The sequence below is a fragment of the Cyprinodon variegatus genome, unplaced genomic scaffold, assembly GCF_000732505.1.
Source record: "Cyprinodon variegatus isolate N-32 unplaced genomic scaffold, C_variegatus-1.0 Scaffold5, whole genome shotgun sequence".
NCBI classification, from domain to species: Eukaryota; Metazoa; Chordata; class Actinopteri; order Cyprinodontiformes; family Cyprinodontidae; genus Cyprinodon; species Cyprinodon variegatus.
Genome location: NW_015150458.1, coordinates 2,175,864 through 2,193,451, shown reverse-complemented (window position 1 = coordinate 2,193,451; position 17,588 = coordinate 2,175,864). Strand labels below are relative to the sequence as shown.

Genomic DNA, 17,588 nt, shown 5'->3' with positions numbered 1-17,588 from the left:
TTTTAAAATTCTGTTTTCCAGTTTGAAATGCTGACAGGATCCCTGCCATTTCAAGGAAAAGATCGGAAAGAAACAATGGCACTTATTTTAAAGTAAGGATAAAGAACCATATTTTCTACCTATTTAAACAAATAAAAAAATGTTGAACAGCTTAAAGAGATAGACCGATACATTAGCCAGCCGATTTTTTTGTATCAGTACAGCCGATATGTGCAGGCATTGGCAGATTCATTGGTGCATTCGGCAGCCATGCCTTTATATCATGTGAAGGGCATGCCTTGCTGCTCCCTCTATCAGCTGCCCATAGTTAATGTTTTGTTTGATTTGAGGCATATCTAAAAAAAATTCATGTACAGTAGATCGAGGAAAAAAGAGCAATATCAGCTCTAAGAATCAAATCAAGTCATATGAAAATAGTCGGTATTGGCATCAGCCTTAGAAAGCTGTATCTGTCAATCTCTACTAACTTCCAATTAGTTGAAGAACGATTGTATTGATGTTTTGTTGTAAAAAGAAATCTCTATGTACTGACATTATGAGTGGGAGTGGTGGTCTATTGGTTAGGGCATAGAGCTTGGAAGCCTGAGGTTGTGAATTCGAAATCCACTTTCATAGACTGCCACTCTGGGTCCCTGAGCAAAGACCCATAACCCAACACTGCTCTGCGGGCGCCCCACGATGGCAGCCCACTGTTCCCCAAGGGGATGGGTTAAATGCAGGGAGTGAATTTCGTTGCTCCATACTTGTGACAGTGTAATGACAATAAAAATGCTGGAGAAAATAGAAAATTATGACTTTGATGCTGTAGATAATTGCCCATAGCAATAGCATGCTATTATATCACTGGATGTTATGTCCTGTTGTTCTATCTCAATTTTCACACCTTTGCCCTTTCATTGTTTGAAACTGTCCTAATTTAGTTTTTATTTTTTTCTTTACTGTAGGATACTATCAGACTTTAATATGTATAAGTACAGTTTGTACCTACATGTGTCTTGTCTGTCCAGGGCAAAGCTTGGAATGCCACAGTTCCTCAGTCCTGAAGTACAGAGTTTATTGAGAGCACTCTTCAAGAGGAATCCTGCCAACCGTCTAGGTCTGCTGTTCAAACATCTCTGTACATAACTGATCTGTTAACACCAAAGTGATACAATTGTTTTAAACATGTTTATATTTTAACTGATTTAAAATTAGCATATTGTGCTGAAACGAGCCAAACAATGAACATATTGTAGACTCTAAGGTGGTATAGAACCTGTTCATAGCTACCTTGATCTCTGTTAAATTTTTCCAAAGACTTTGTGAGTTATGAGGGTCTTTCTTATTTTGTCATCTGTATAACAAATTGGTGTATAAATGTGCATTTTTTTAATGTCTGTGTTTGTTTTCCTCTATGCTGTAGACAATTACATATTTTTTATTCATGTCTTTCAGGTGCTGGACCAGAGGGAGTGGAAGAAATTAAGAAACACCGCTTCTTTGCGTCCATTGACTGGAATGTAAGTTTAACTTAATAGCAGCATTCTAAGATAATTAACACTGGACATCATTAAAATAATTATAAGATACTTTAGCACATTTTACATGACATGAAAAATGCTGCAAATAATGCATTAAATTACATGATGTGCAATTATTTTAAATAGCATTTTCAATAAATTCTGTCCTGGTGCAAGCAGCTTCCATTTAATCTGTTTTCTTCTGTCGTTTTTATCTGACTGTGTTTGTTATCTTTAAAAGCCTTTCACTCAGAGAGTTTTCTTATTGTGATATGACTTGAAAATGATGCACATCCATCATGGGGCTTTAAAATCCTTAGTTTGATGTGCACTGCCTGAAACGGACCATTCTCTGCATTGTAATCCCTCTTGTCCTGACTGAGATCTTCTTTATATAGTATCTCAAAGCGTGCTGTATCATAACTGGAGACTGTCTTACAGTCCCTGGGAGATACTTAGATGTGTCTCTTTGTTTTTTCACTTTGTTGAAGTGAAATGCCACCCTATATAGCCCCTCAAGATCTAGATACCTGAAATACATGGAGTGGATCTAATCCACCTGTGAAGAATTACCGCCATGGAGCCTTTGGACTACATAGGTGACTTCGGCCTAGGTGACATAAACAAGTTGGGAAACAACTCTGAGTTCCAGGTCTCCACTTTCACCAGATAAGGCATGATGGCTAGATCAATGAGATCTTAAATTACTCTTGTCACTGTCTTACATTTAAGGTTGTTAAATCCCCACCTACTACAGAAAACAGTGCTGGCTAAGCCCTGTTTCCCCTTCACAGGCCTGGGATAATTTGCTAGAATCACTTTCCTTCATGGCTTTACATGTTTTGCCTAAGCCATCCAGGCTCAACTTCATCTTAACAGCATCTCTTACTGAGGATGTCTACCAATGGGGGTTACCACTGTGACAGACATTCCAGACCTTTCTGCCATAGCAAACATAGTCAGAAGGATGGTCTACTGGAATTCTTTGTCACTAGCCGGCCCCCAACATTCCAGAAAAATTCTTCTTGAATTGGCTTTTGAAGACGTCCCTTAGTGAGGGCTCCTCCAGACATTACCAGCAGACCCTCAATAGATTTCAAAACATTAGTCTGAAGGTTAAAAAGAAATGGCTACAAAGTCAATCACGGACCTCCAGTTTAAGGGGCTCTGATGCCAAGTGCACTGATCAGGACATTCTGCTTTTTTCTGTTTGCTCATCTCTCCTACCACACCAGTACTCTTCCCCTCATCACCATCTGTTGACTTTCAGCCACATTTTCTCATATGTCACCGTTTGCATAATGTCATGAGCTTTCAAAATAAGAGGTTTATGGTTTCCTCTATGTAAATAAATCATCACTCTGAGAGACAGGTGGGTTTCCCTGCTACTATTTTAGATCATTCAATATATCATCTTTTTTTAATGCATTTTTAAGGGATCACTTTCAAAAAGATATGAAAATATAATAAAATGCAGAGCCATACGCCCTAAAACCAGTCATAGTAGCTGTTGCACTAGTGACACCTACAGGCCATAATCATGAATAATAATGTTCAGTTTTCAACAGGCAGTACAATAAACATAGTTCATCCCTTTTGAATCATTCAATATTAATTGCTTTGTAATTCATTTTGGCTTATTTACCTCAAATTACTTTTTAGCATGTTGTGGAACTGCTTAACTGCTGTACTTCATGTTGTCCTTTAAACTGGCATTAAAATAGGCCTTGTCCAAAACCTGGGCTTAAGTTTCTTTTTGGGAGTCAAAACCTGTTAAAGGTGCATGTAAAATACCCTCTTATAAGCCAAAACACATATTATGTGCTAAAGTGCCCTCTCACGAGTAAAAGCACATGTTAAAGTACCTTCTTGGGATCTTAAACTGTGTGTCAAAGTGCCCTCTACAGTGGTGAGGACTTGCTATATGTGCTCTCTTTTTTCTTCCGCCACGTCCTTAAAAAAGTCAATGGTAAATACTGTAGTGTTCTGTCCATTGTGGTGTTTACTATGGTTAGACAAGCATAAATAGTTTAACTTAAATGTGGGGAATATATTTTCTTTGATATTAAAAAAAAACAGTTTTTGTTCTTTAAAAACAACTTGACTATTGTACAATAAAAATCTATAGTCCCAATATTTTACATCTTCCTCTAAATATACTATGGTTTCACAGGTTGCATGTCTTTCTGTTGTAAAGCCCATTGTTGTTGATGCAATATTGCTGTTTTCTACCGTAGAAACTGCTCAGGAAAGAGATGAGGCCTCCTTTCAAACCGACTGTTGGAAGACCTGAAGACACCTTCCATTTTGACCCTGAGTTCACTTCAAGAACACCAACAGGTAATGCAGACCCATGCATTGACATATAGACATAACAATTCAATTTCAAAAATGCTTTACTGATCCCCAAGGAAAATTAAATGTTGTAATAACTCATATGTTGTTGTAGCTGTTGTTAGATGTAGGCATATTCTGTAGATTCAAGCCTTTAACTGAAAGTTGTTTAAAAGTCTTCTAAAGGGAAATTTTTGGGGATTCCTCTTCGTAAAATCATCTCTACAGGTTCTAGAAGAGGTCCTAGAACAGAAAACAATATTCTACAACATCAGCTCTGACCACTTATGCCCCAGGAAAGCATTTATCTGTTAGAATGTAATTATATTTTAGTAATCTGTGTTTAGGGAACACTGTCCAATTGATTAAATGGAGTAATAAATAAATGCAAGTATCCTAACATTGGTAGATTTACTTGTAAATCTTATATCTACTTATGTTTGAGTATAATTTCTGTTTTCAGATTCTCCAGGGATTCCTCCAAGTGCAAACACACATCAACTGTTTCGTGGTTTCAGTTTTGTTGCAACTAATCAAAACCAAGAGGCCCCCGTTGCTGCTGTAGTTCCTTCCCGTCAGGAAGTGAACATTAACCCAATAGCTCAGGTTTGTAGCTTTGAGCAAAAAACCTCCAGTGACACAGAGCGCCTGCAATTCTTAGAGTTTATTCTATTTACAACTTGACAAAGATAAATCACACAATATATAAAACACATATTTCAGTCAGACAGATAACTGATTTTTATTTTTATTTTAAATGAATATTAAATATGACACTATGATCTGTGTTCTCTAACAGCATATCCGGAGCGATGTGGCATTCAAAGATGTGTATGAGCTAAAGGAAGAAGTCAAACAGACAGGAGCCTTTGTCTGCAAAAGATGTCTGCACAGAATTACTGCTGTGGAATATTCAGTAAAGGTATGATGATTATTTCAGACACTCTTTTTACTGAGATTTGTTATATTTGAGGATGGTTCAGTGTGGCTAAAAAAAGTTAAACTAACATAAAAAGAGACTTTTTGAAGGTGGTTTTGATACAGAAAACAATAATCTCACTTCATTTATACAACATCTTATAAAATGTTAAAACTACCTGCAAAATAATTTTGACATGCTGATGATGGCTATTTACAAGAAATACCCATAAAATGTTACATAGTTGTCATTTGTAACAAACTGTATCTTCCTATTTATTTATTCAGATTATTGACAGAGCCAAGAAAGATCCATCAGATGAGATTGAAATACTATTACGCTATGGGCAGCATCCAAATATAATTACACTGAGAGATGTGAGTAAAAAGAAAAAAAGAATAAAGATAAATTGAATGTCAGGCTGCTGCTCCTTTTTCTTAGAACGTATCTGACTTAAAGGTTTTTTCATCTTCTCTCTTCCTCTGAATGTAGGTCTTTGACGATGGACAAAGTGTTTTCTTAGTTCTGGATGTAATGCGTGGGAATGAATTGCTGGACAGAGTTTTGAGGCTGCCAAATTTTACAGAGAAGGATGCATCTGACATCATTTGCACGCTAACCAAGACTGTGGAGTATTTACACTCCCAGGGGGTAAGACTGTCATTCTGAAGTCCAAACTATAAGAGAAAATATTAAAAAAACAAATTATTTTTAATCAAATTGGGGGCAAAAAAAAAACCTAGATAAAGCGACTATTGGCACCTTAAAGGTACTGAGGAGGATTTTTGTAAATTTTTTAAGAGACCTGCCCTCTCCACTTAAAAAAAAAAGCACATTCACAACCCTGTACTTGCTCATGAGAGGGAACGCCAATGAACATGTTTGAGAGCATGCACAAGCTCATTTCTCCTCATGCATGCTCTGTTTAAATGTTGCTGCATGCATAGCTCATACAAGCTTACTGTGCCCAAGCGTCCGCCCTAACCCCTAAATCCCTCAATCACTATATAAAGCGGGGACTATATAGTGGACTTTATAGTGAACTCAGTTAACTGACCATTCGGACAGATGATCACTGCTTTTTGCGCAGAAAAATATAGCTAATTGGACGAGCACGTAGGACGGCCTTACGTAAACATATCAGCAGAATGATTGGCTATTAAGGGGACCACTTATTTAGATGATCCACCTGGAAATAAAAGATCGTCCTCTATACCTTTAAGTACAATTAGTATATGTGAAAATTATGCTAATTTATACTTTTATGTTGATCAAAGTATCTAATAATCAATTTAAACTGAATGGTTAAAACTACTGCAAGTGTGACCATAAAGGCTGGTAGAGGGGTAAGATATTTATCTACACTGTTAATAATTATGGAGAGTGCTGTATGCATACAATGAAGGTTGTATTATAAGAAGATCCTTTAGAAGTATTCATATATTCAGCACAGTAAGAAACAAGAGGTTGGTTTATTGTTTCAGGTTGTTCATCGAGACTTGAAGCCCAGTAACATCTACTATTCTGATGAGGCTGGACTCCCAGAATCGATCAGGATATGTGACTTTGGTTTCGCCAAACAGCTCCGAGCTGAAAATGGCCTGTTGATGACACCATGTTACACAGCTACATTTATGGCTCCTGAGGTACTTTTATTACTATTCAGCATTGTGACATAAAACATATCCTGTCTCATTAACTTTACTCCAATGAGGAAACCTGTCACAAAGACTGACTATGTTGCATAAAATTTGTTTGTTTAGGTTTTAAGGAAACAGGGTTATGATGCAGCCTGTGACATCTGGAGCCTGGGGATCCTTCTCTACACAATGATAGCTGGGTTGGTGTGAAGTTTTAAAGCAATAACACTGCCTTAGCTGTCAGCTTTTCAAAATATAAATTATCAACCTGTTGTCAGCATTAAGCTTGTGTATTTTTATGATTCCCTGCAAATAATCCCACTACTGCAGTGCTATAAATAATCTCCTCTGGAACAAAAACAGTACAGGCAATAAGACAGAAGGTCATTCCAAGGATGAATTCATCTTCTCCTCTCTGCTGTTTATGTTCTTTGCTGGAGAAGTTTGAATTTTTGTCTCTATAAACTGTAAATAAAAGTATTTCCCAGAGTGTTATTCAGTCTATTTCACTGTTTAGTTGCTAAGTTAGCGCATCATTAAATAACTGTCGACTTCTCACTCTTCTTTAGTTTCAGCCCGTTTGCCAGCAGCCCTAATGACACAGCAGAGGAGATCCTGGCCCAGATTGGTAGTGGGAAAGTTGTGATCACAGGAGGAAACTGGGACTTAGTGTCTGAAGCTGCCAAGGTTACATCTTACTCTTCTCAAACACAAAATTTTAAAATCCGCCTTTGCTATTGTGGCACTAATGCCTTCACATAATCATAATAATAAATGTTCGTTACCTGTGCATGTCTACCAGGACATTGTGATAAAGATGCTCCATGTGGACCCACACCAGCGTCTAACGGCCCCACAGGTAGGATTTGTTCAATTACACTAAACAAACAACAAAAGTTAGGTAGTCTGGGTGTTTAATTCACATTCTCTCAAAAATGGCCTATGTACATTTATATATGGAAAAAAAAATGTCCAAACATTTTTTTTTTTTGGGAGGGAGTGTTGGCCTAGTGGTTAGAGCGGTCTTCAACAGGGGGTCCGCAACCGCTAGGGGGTCCGTAGAGGTCCTGCATGGGGTCGTGAAAGTTTTGGTTCATTTGACTTTTTTTTATATATTCCATCTTGCAATTTTTTTCCACTAATTGAAATGTATTTAAATGCACGTTAACATGAGTTCAACACACTGTAGTAAACAGATAAATGGAGGCAGAAGATGTCTTTCAGTCATCAATGCAAACATTCAGCGATACATAGGAGCTCTTTCAAGCTGGGCACCATTTCATTCACAACACCTGTCCCATCAACCAGGAATCAGAAATACTTTAATAACCCCAGGGCGAAATTACTTTTGTTACATTACTCTATCTGTAATAGAGTGACTATAGGACCAGTTTGATAAAACAATTACATACAATATGTATAATTAGGGGGTCCCCACTCCATCTCGCCATCAGTTTAGGGGTCCTTGGCCTGGAAAACGTTGACGACCCCTGGGTTAGAGCAGTGCGCCTTTGCTCTGAGAAGGTTGCAAGTACCCGGTTCCCCACAGCCTGCACTATGGGTTCCTGAGCAAGACCCTTAACCCCACACTGCTCCCTGGGTGCCACACAATGGCAGTCCCCTGCTCCCCAAGAGGATGGGTTCAATGCAGAGAGTTTATTTCTTCATTGTGAGATCAATAAAGTTATATTTCTATCTTTCTCCATTTCTATATAACTGGATGAACACCTTTTTTTAATTTTGTATAGAAAATTTCATGTACTTTTAACCAGACAGAGGACTAGTATAAACTATTCTACCATTTCAGTTACCGGGTTTGGCTTTTTATGCATATGAGCAAAAAAAAATAAAATAAATCAAGTGGAAACTTTCATAGGAAGCTAGCGATTAGTGGAAGCAGTTCTGTTGTATTTAGCAGAACTCATTAAAGCTGAAATGCAATGGCCACAAAGATTTTTATTAGAAGCAGTCTTGAAAACCTCTTCACATTTGACATCACTGAAATAAATCACTTAACTGGACAGTCAGGGAGCCAGAATGAGAACAGGGACCAAGCAAAACCAGATCCTGATAAATGTAACAGAAAACAACAAGATCACTGTTAAATGAAACTGGATAAGCAAGGATTTTGGAGATGTAAAACATTTATTAGATCCAGCAGAAGATGGGCCGCAGATAACTGACCTCACCAGAAAATTATAAGTGTGTGACCAACTATACTTGATTTATTATATTATTGATAGTTTTTTTTCTTTTTAGAGCATTGTGCTATTTTAACTGTTCCCAGTCCTTTGCTGTTTATAATGTTCTGCTACCAACTTGTAATAAATATGGATTAGAAATAAATGATCACTTTTACTGCAATGCTCTTTAGGTTCTTCGACATCCCTGGATTGTAGAGAAGGGGCAGCTCTCTGACAGACCTCTTGCCAGGCAGGATGCCCTCACCGTCAAGGTCAGACACTTTCTACATGTAATTCTACGATCTGGCTTCAAGGATCTATGATCTCTGCCTCAGTAAAATTTCCAAATATTTTAATTAAAGAACCTAAAAAAATAAAACAACTGATTGCCTTAATACCTTTTCTAAATACTACATAGGATTCTAGGTAGTTCATTTAAAAATGAAGAAAAGACTGAGGAATTTACTATTAGATGACCCAATGGTTGTTATGTTGTAAAATAATATATGAAACTGAAGCAAACACTTGAAAAGTGATTAGAATTTATATTTCAAAACAGAACACTGACGTTAAAAAATCCAGTTTTACCAAAGAAAACAAAATCTCAGAGAAGTGGAATGAAAATTCATTACTTAGACTAAGACTTAGACAACTTTTATTTGTATACAAAGCAAAATTTCATTAAGTACTGCTTTTCAGACAGTAAATGAACATTTTCTTTTCCATAAAGTGCAACAGTGAGCAAATGTAAACAGCGTGGGAGGAAAAAATATTGTGCAAAAAAATGGATTGATGTGAGGGCCTTGATATGGAAATTCAGAGATAGTAGAAAAGACTTAAAAACGTACACCTCAGACTATATTTCAGTAATCTGTGTTAATGTATAGTAATTTCAAGTTAAAGTATCATTGGGTTGTAGACAAATTGTTTTGTTCAGTAAAAGTATTTCAATTCCTTTGCATTTAAGCAATTCTTTACTTAAATGCTTCCAAACAGAATATATATTAAATAGAATATTTATTGCACAAAAATGTGTTGGATATTTTTAGAATCTGGATGAAAAGGTCTTTATATCTAAAATCTGAATTTTGGGTTCTGGTTATAGTTTTACTTTGTCACAAAAACTTGATGTTAATAGTGTTGCAGGACCTTAAAAGGTTCTATTTGACTATTTTCACCACATGTATCAAAAACTTAATGTATTTATCATGGTTGGATTAGTTGTTTTTAACTTGTGTTATCGGATTCTTGAACATTTTATCAATCAAGCTTAATTTTTTCTAACCTCACAGTAGATTGTTCATATTTTGAATCTAAAAGGTTTTCTGCAGTTACTGTGAATAAAATACACTATATAAAAACACTTATATTTAGCAGAAAGTTAGTCCTTTCAGGCCACATGAACATTCCTCCTAAAAGCAAAATAAACTCAGATTGTCTCTATTTATGAAATAATTATTATCAGATCGTAAGTGTTGCATGATCCCCTCTCCATCATAAATTATGACAGATAAAAAAGGACTTTAATATGTAAGTTGTACAATAGTAGTTGTTTTGCTCATTGAGATATTAAGGTAACAACCGTAGAGTAACCATAATGCTATTATGTACCAGTAATCAATAAGATGATTTTTAACTGAATTGTTTAAGTCATTTAAGCACAATATGTTTTCTATCCACCAGGGGGCGCTTTCTGCAACATATTCTGCTTTGAAACGCTGTGCCCCTGCTCCAGTTCTGGAACCAGTTCATTCCTCCAGTCTGGCCCAGCGAAGAGGGATGAAAAAACTTGGTAGTTCAAGTACCTCTCCTGAACCTAAAGAAAACGAATGACTTCAATATTAGGATGTTAAAAGGAAGGAGAAACCTAAGTCACATTAAAGGACCCACACCAAAAAAAAAAGACTCTTCTTATATATTAAAAACTATATTCTTACAAGCACAATTTGATTAAAGATTTACTCCTTACTTAGTTTTTGGTGCAATTTCCAAACTGTATCAAACTGAGCTAATGTTACACTGTGATAACAATAATTATGCATGTATTCATAAGTCTTCATTGTCCACAATGAAGTGGCTTTAGTGGCGAGGGTCAAGTTTTTACATTCAGATGCCTTCATATATTTCTGAGCTGTGCTGTAGCTATGTCACAGTTATTTTTAAAAACAGCCCTTTGGTGTTGTAGGAAACAGCTCATCTTGTCATTAACAACAACCCCACTCATTTCAGTACAGTTTAAACAAATGCAAACTTGTTCTCTTATAAAGGACGGAACCTTATTTGCAACAAACACCGTGCAATACATCCAGCTTAACTGGAACTGCCTTGCTATAAACAAAATAAAAAATGAAAACAGAAATAAGTTAAATGTACTATTCAGTGCCACAAGACCATATAATAGACCTTTTTTCACTTTTTTAGCTCATACTTTCTGGGAACTTTGATTTCTGCAAAAATATGTGTCTATTCATATGTAGAGGAGTAGTGCTGCGATAGGCACTGACTTTTATTTTCCTAATATATGATTCATAGTTAGGTGTTTGTATTGTTGTCTACATCATTTCAGTATCTGAATCTATTTGATTTAAGTTTACTGTTGAATGTATTGCTGCTGTATTTTGATGAGCCAGCAGGAAGTAGGTTTATAGGTGGGTAGCATGCAGTAGCTGTATCATGCTTTAAAACAATTCATTTCAACAAACCCTAATCACCAAACTTGAGAATCCATTATTGTATTTGACCTCTGCTGAGACTATTGATAAACTTGTTTTTTAATTACTATATCAAAGCCTGAAGATTTGAGAGCCATTGTGTTAAATGTTGGTTTGTGGTGTCCCCTACTGCAGTCCTAGTTACATCGTGTAAGATTTAGAAGCATTAACACATAGTAGGATTACAAAAAATGATCATAAAATGCAGTTGTGAGTAGGACTTATTTTATACAATGGCAGTGTTCTACCCTATGGCAGGAGAAATGAAGACTTTAATGTTCTGTAGTTAACATAAATATTGCCTTTCAGAAGCTTAAACCAAGCAACGTAATTATGGTAACATAAAGGCCCCATTGCAGATTGTGTACATTCTATATTTTTTTCATGCTGTCCCATGTCTGTTTTATTGCTTTTCCCATCCGTAACCAATGTAGATGGACCTGATTCAATTCTTGCATGGTAGGTGCTTCAGATTTAGTGTAATATACCCCATGTTGGAGGTGAAGCTGTAAAATTTATGATGTATATAATATTATGCAAATCCCATATGGAAGAGGTAAAAATCTATGTGTGTATATATGTCCAGCTTTACAACAATTATGGTGCAAAATAAATTTAAGTTTGTGTTTGTATTTATAATACAAGTGTAAATAAACTGAGATGTTGGACAGGCTGTGTGCACCTGGTCAGACGTTGAAATACAGGGCAAAGGACCCGAAGTTTTAAAAATAAAGTCTTGAAATGATAATGAGTTCAACTAAAGTGTCTAATTTGTTAGTGCACTTAAACCAATGAATGAGACCTTCACTCTACTGATAACTCCTTCTTAAACCTCATCAGACATGGTGGAAGGGTAAGGATTGCTGCCGATGAGGTACTGGTGGCTCCCGCCAAGACCTACAGTATGTGATGGAATGGTTCGCAGCTGAATGTGAAGAGGCCTGGATGAAGATCAGCTCCTCTAAGTCCAAGTTAACAGTTGGAACAGGGTGGCTTACCCGTTTCAGATTACAGGGGAGCTCCTGCTTCAAGTGGAGACGTTCAAGTATCTCAGCGTTTTTGTCAATCTCATGGAGCAAGAGACAGACAGACGGATTGGTGGAGCTGCCACTGTAATGTTAGCACTGTAACAACCTGTTGTGGTGAAGAGAGAATTAGCTGGGCCGAAAGCCAAAGCTCTCAATGTATTTACCTGTCGATTTACATTCCTAACCTTACCTATGGTCCTGAAATCATGGTCATGACCTAAAAAACAAGACCCTGGATACCAAAGGCTGAACAGAGGTATCTACATTGTTTTTTTCTCTGCATGTTGATGAGTCAAGGAACAGTACAAGTATGCAAGGGTTGAGCATGTGACCTATATACAGAGACTTTGGTCCTCAATGAGGCCATCACAGGTTCAAGTCCCACCCTGGTGACCTTTGTTGCATGTCTTACCCCTTTCTCTATTCTTATTACCTGTCTACCTTCTTTCAAAAATATATATAAATATATATATAATGCGTAAGAATATTATTTGTTTTCATCTACGAACTGAAAGTCTCAGTCTTTTTGGTTCTGGTAGAAATTGCTATTTATAATTACATAGGAAGAGGTCTCGCATTTATGGAGGTAAAAATCTGCACTATGGCAGCCCTGAGCTGATAAACTAATGACTATAGAGATCACCATTACTCTTCTGGGTGCAGATGGCACTGGTGACGGGAGAGTGACCCAAATTCATCGCACCTAGTGGCCTTACAAGTCGAGAACTTGAAACTGTTGAAATACTTCATTAGAGGCTTACATGACCAGTTAAAGCTATAGCCCTTGCAGTACTGCCACATGCAGGTGACATTAGGTTCAATTCAGTGTATTTATAGCACCAATTCACAACACATGTCAGTTCAAGCCACTTTACAGAGGCAATACTGTCAGATTGGAAAGGAAAACCAGTTGATTGCATCCAGTCATTGACTTGCAAGTTAAATTAGGCTTAACCATGATAAAGTCTGTCTCTTACTCTGCCCGACTCTGTGGAAGCCTCTCATTGCCGCTGTTCACACATCCATGGTGCTAAAAACCCAAAGATTGCAGGAATAACTTGCTAAAAATAAGAAAAAGGAAAAGAAACAACTTCATACACTGATATTACTCATTAGGCACAGCAGTTAGCAAAAAACTTGCAATGTGACCAGCTATGCTTCCCAGATTTCCTGCAAGACTAACTGGACTGTTTCACCAGGGTGAATAATATGATAGAAGTAAAGGTGTGAGCAAGGGGATGAGAGATAACAAGAGATGTCACACAGGACTGCATTGTTTATGGACGTAATAGTGACAGTAATTGTTACTAGAAGTGTTTAGTAGTTATGTTCAATATGAAACAGGAAACAATGGAAAAAATATGGATACCATGCAGCATCTCATTGTTTTTATTAGAAAGCTGTTGAACAATGGGAGCTGATAATATTAAGACCACATCACAGCAGCACAGCCGTTAACAACAGTCTTTATAGAGCGTTAACTGCAAATAAAAATAGTGATAGGGTAGTATCTCCATGCAGTGGGAAGGAAGTTGTGTAGAAATTATTGGTTGATATCTGTCCCCCTGGTTCAAAAATGCTATCTGCCCCCTTCATTACACTTAAATGTGACTGCGGCAAGTTAGGCCAATGCAATCTATATCTTACACAGACTGATAAAATTAATTAAAAAAAATTATATATGTAAACAAACTTCATCATCCCTGACAAAATTGTGGGAGTCATTTTGTACCATTACAGCCTCCATATTGTTGGAGGTGGGAGAAGTGGTTGGGGGAGCGGTTCATTTCATTTAGCTGCAGTCTGACCATTAGATGTTGCTAAGAATTACACATAGTACCTTTAAGTTAGTTCCAAAATATGAAATCTTTTGTTTTATTTGATGAGAAAGAATGCTTTACCCTATTCTCAGTCAGCCGACTGACCATGCATATATGCATTTATCTATATATATTGTAAAGGTGCAATCAAATGATAACCTTACCAAACTGACTTACACATTGGAGGCCATGGGTAAAAAACCCAGCTGGGGGGAATGAGCCGTCAGTGTGGGTCCTTAGACAAAACCCTTCACCCTGATGCCTACTTTATAAGTCACTTTGGATGAAAGTGTCTGCTAAATACATAAACAAAAAATAAATAAAGAAAAGAAAACTACACATTCCATCTTACAATTTTTTTTTGTCCTAAAAGGCTTCCCTAATAGTTACTTATAACATAAGTCAGCATTGCTTTTTCTATCTTCAGTTTATCTGTTTCTTGCAAACCACCAATGTTTTATCCAGCCATGATTGTGAAGCAAGTTTTTTTAGAGCCACTAGATGGCAACCAGTCACAGCGAATGCTCTGCTTGTCTCACTCTTATATCTACCATCTGCTGGCAAGAACTTGTCTATTTTCAAGTTATACCACCCCTTCCCAACCCCCACTAAAAAAATCGAACAAGACAAAACTCTTTAATTTATATCAACCACCAGGCCCTCACTCCATAAAAGCTTTTAGCAGGCGCTGAGCTGATGTGTCAGGTGGGTGTGGCAGGCTCATCAGCTCTGACATTTAAGTGCAGTAGTGCTCAGCACTGAAGGGATTGTAGGATATGAGTAGATACAGATGACAAGCCCCCCTGCAAGGATGATTGCAGTGGAGTGACAAGAGGAGACCAAACAACAGAAAGAGCAAAGGGAAGGTGTCGGGAGGGGAGAGATGAAAAGGCGAAAAGAGGAGAAATAAGAGCTTTGAGAAACAATAACTCACCTGACAATTACATCCATGTCAGAATTTATATCAGAGCTCAAAAAGGGAGAACTTTGAGCAATATACAGAAGTGAGATGGTGAAACTTGAAGGTATCATCTTCCCAGATTAGGAAGTACTCTTATTGTAGTTATGAGAATAGCAGTTTTATTTGGAAGCCTATTTCAGCTACCTCTATATCCCTCATTTCTAGCGATCTGATAAAAATTAACAGATTTGTAGAACCATGAACCTTCCAACAATAAACAAATTACTTTGCATTGCACTCTTCTGGGGGCCATTTTTTTTTCTGATACTTGAATTCATATATGTGTCAGTCTTATTTAAATTTTACAACTGTATTTTACAACCACAACCATTCATATTTAATTTCATTTCTGGCAAATTGAATGTCGCAGCCTAACAAGCACTGGCTAATTATTCAACGTGCTGTTTTTTTTTTTTCAAGGATAAAAAGTCTAGAAATTATTTCTTACAATAATATTTAGCTATGAGCTAAACAAACATTTGAACTTTGTGCTTCTATCTTTTATTTTTAACAGAAAGTAAAAGTAAGGATTATTAATTTTTTATTAACCAGTATTTTCCCAGATGCAAAATTTAATTCTAAATATCCCAGCTTTTGAAAGGCAACATAGCTACTAGATATTAATTTTAGAGGTAATCTGCTCTTAATTTGGCTAGGGAAATCTAGCTCCAGAATATTTTATAATCGTAAAACTTCTTAAAGGTGATCTTGTTCAGGGAAACCTACTCCTCTTTGATGGTTGACCTTTAAGTTGCTCATTTTTTTTTTTTTTTCTTATTGCAGTATCACATACCCTGCATTCAGATTTTCTGTATTTGCGATGATAATTGATGTTGAAAATAAAAACTAATTTATACACTACATAAATTAAGCGGAAGCTGGGTGTCACTAATGCAGTTCAACTCTCAAACTGGGAATCCTTGCTGCATATCTGTCAATTTTCTCTCTGGTGTTTTAAGTAAGTTAAAAACTACAAGTTATATTAAACTTTATCAAATGAAGAAATGCATTATGGTGCTGTTTTTTTCAATAAAGCAGGCTACTTTTGTTAAGAGGGTAATAGTGAGTTCAACTTTTTCCAGTAAGCTGAATGAACTTATAATTATTTGAGATTTATGTTGTTTTTTTATCCAAAAGCAGAAAGAGATTAATATTGTTTAGTTAAGCTTGCTTGGTGTTTGGGTCTATGGAAATTGTTTCTGTAACAGACTTATAGAAGTACATTTTATTTAGTTTTGACTTTGCGAAAATCCTCCACTATACCTTTAAGCAAGGAAAGAGGAATATTATCCAAAACATGCAAATAATAAGGAAAATGTAATTAAAATAACTTTTTTTTTTTTTTTTTTTACATAAACAATGATTATTGATAAGCAAGGCCATGTGGTGGAGGGACATTTCCAACAGTATTTAACAAGCACAAAGTGAGTATAAAAAGCATCTCATTTGAAATGCAGAGTGGATAACACATGACAAACATCTGATTAAGCTGTCGTGAAGATGAGGAAAGACAAGTATGAGTGCAGGCACACAGAACAAGTATCAGTACACGTGTTATTAAATTCAAATTACAACGTCTGATGCAAATAAAGCTGTTTTTCATCATGTTCAACATTCCTCCTTCTTCACAAAGCAGACAACCGAAGACAAGTAACATACAGACTCTGACAGGGCTGAGATCCCACCACCTATGTCACCAGAAGCACACACACACACACACACACACACACATATGTAGTGACAGACAGCCTTGGACACCCTGTGGCACTACAGCCCGACCTGCCATTCGGACATTCACTGAATGAGACGGACAAATCTTCAACAGACGGCTCCTGACAAAGAGATTATCACTATCAAAGGAGAAGGGTGTGCAGCTGTGGGTAGAGGAGTAGGAGAAATGTGTGAGTTTGTGCTTGTGTGAGAATGCTGAGTGGCCTCCTCTGAACATTCACACATTAGGGACTGTCTCATCAAACAATTAGGTACTCATTCCAACTCAAATGTACTTTTATCTGTGTACAAGCTTTATTTACAACATCATCTTTCACCATGCACCAGTCAGTGCCAAAGTGACCGAATTCCAATTAACTGTGGTCCATTTAAAATAAATGAGATGTGTCCATTAAAAAAGATTCCTGTTAAAAAATTTCTTAAAAGCACTTAAAAATAAGTTTTATCTTGATTTGTAAATGCTGTTTCAATCTGAATGTGTTTTGTGCAGGTTTGTTTATTTTACAGCAGAATTAAAAAACATTTTCTCAATTTTCATACCAATTTTTGTTCTTTCATTTGACATCCAGTTATGCATATAAAGTACTATTCCTTGGTTAAGTTTATTTCTCAACTAGTACTGGGTAGCTAACTTCATCTTCTAGACTATTTACATCACTGTTTTTTTTTTGTTTTGTTTTGTTTTGTTTTCTAAAAAGAAAAAAGGTTTGCGTTTCTGCTGTTCAAGAACACCATAGAATGGTGAATGTACTGTACTTAGGA

The 17,588-nt window shown here is 36.5% G+C and overlaps 1 protein-coding gene across 1 annotated transcript in view; it reads left to right on the top strand.

Moving 5' to 3' along the window:
• Positions 1-12,021, top strand: part of LOC107084094 (ribosomal protein S6 kinase alpha-2-like) — a 34,416-nt gene extending 22,395 nt beyond the window's left edge. Inside the window, exons 9-22 of the mRNA XM_015373777.1 lie at positions 22-92; positions 1,008-1,096; positions 1,435-1,499; positions 3,737-3,839; positions 4,297-4,439; positions 4,633-4,755; positions 5,040-5,129; positions 5,245-5,403; positions 6,237-6,398; positions 6,516-6,592; positions 6,962-7,079; positions 7,195-7,251; positions 8,767-8,847; positions 10,259-12,021. Coding sequence (XP_015229263.1) covers positions 22-92; positions 1,008-1,096; positions 1,435-1,499; positions 3,737-3,839; positions 4,297-4,439; positions 4,633-4,755; positions 5,040-5,129; positions 5,245-5,403; positions 6,237-6,398; positions 6,516-6,592; positions 6,962-7,079; positions 7,195-7,251; positions 8,767-8,847; positions 10,259-10,408 — 1,488 coding nt within the window. The 3' untranslated portion in view covers positions 10,409-12,021. The remainder of the gene's footprint in view (positions 1-21; positions 93-1,007; positions 1,097-1,434; positions 1,500-3,736; positions 3,840-4,296; positions 4,440-4,632; positions 4,756-5,039; positions 5,130-5,244; positions 5,404-6,236; positions 6,399-6,515; positions 6,593-6,961; positions 7,080-7,194; positions 7,252-8,766; positions 8,848-10,258) is intronic.
• Positions 12,022-17,588: the final 5,567 nt, after the last annotated feature.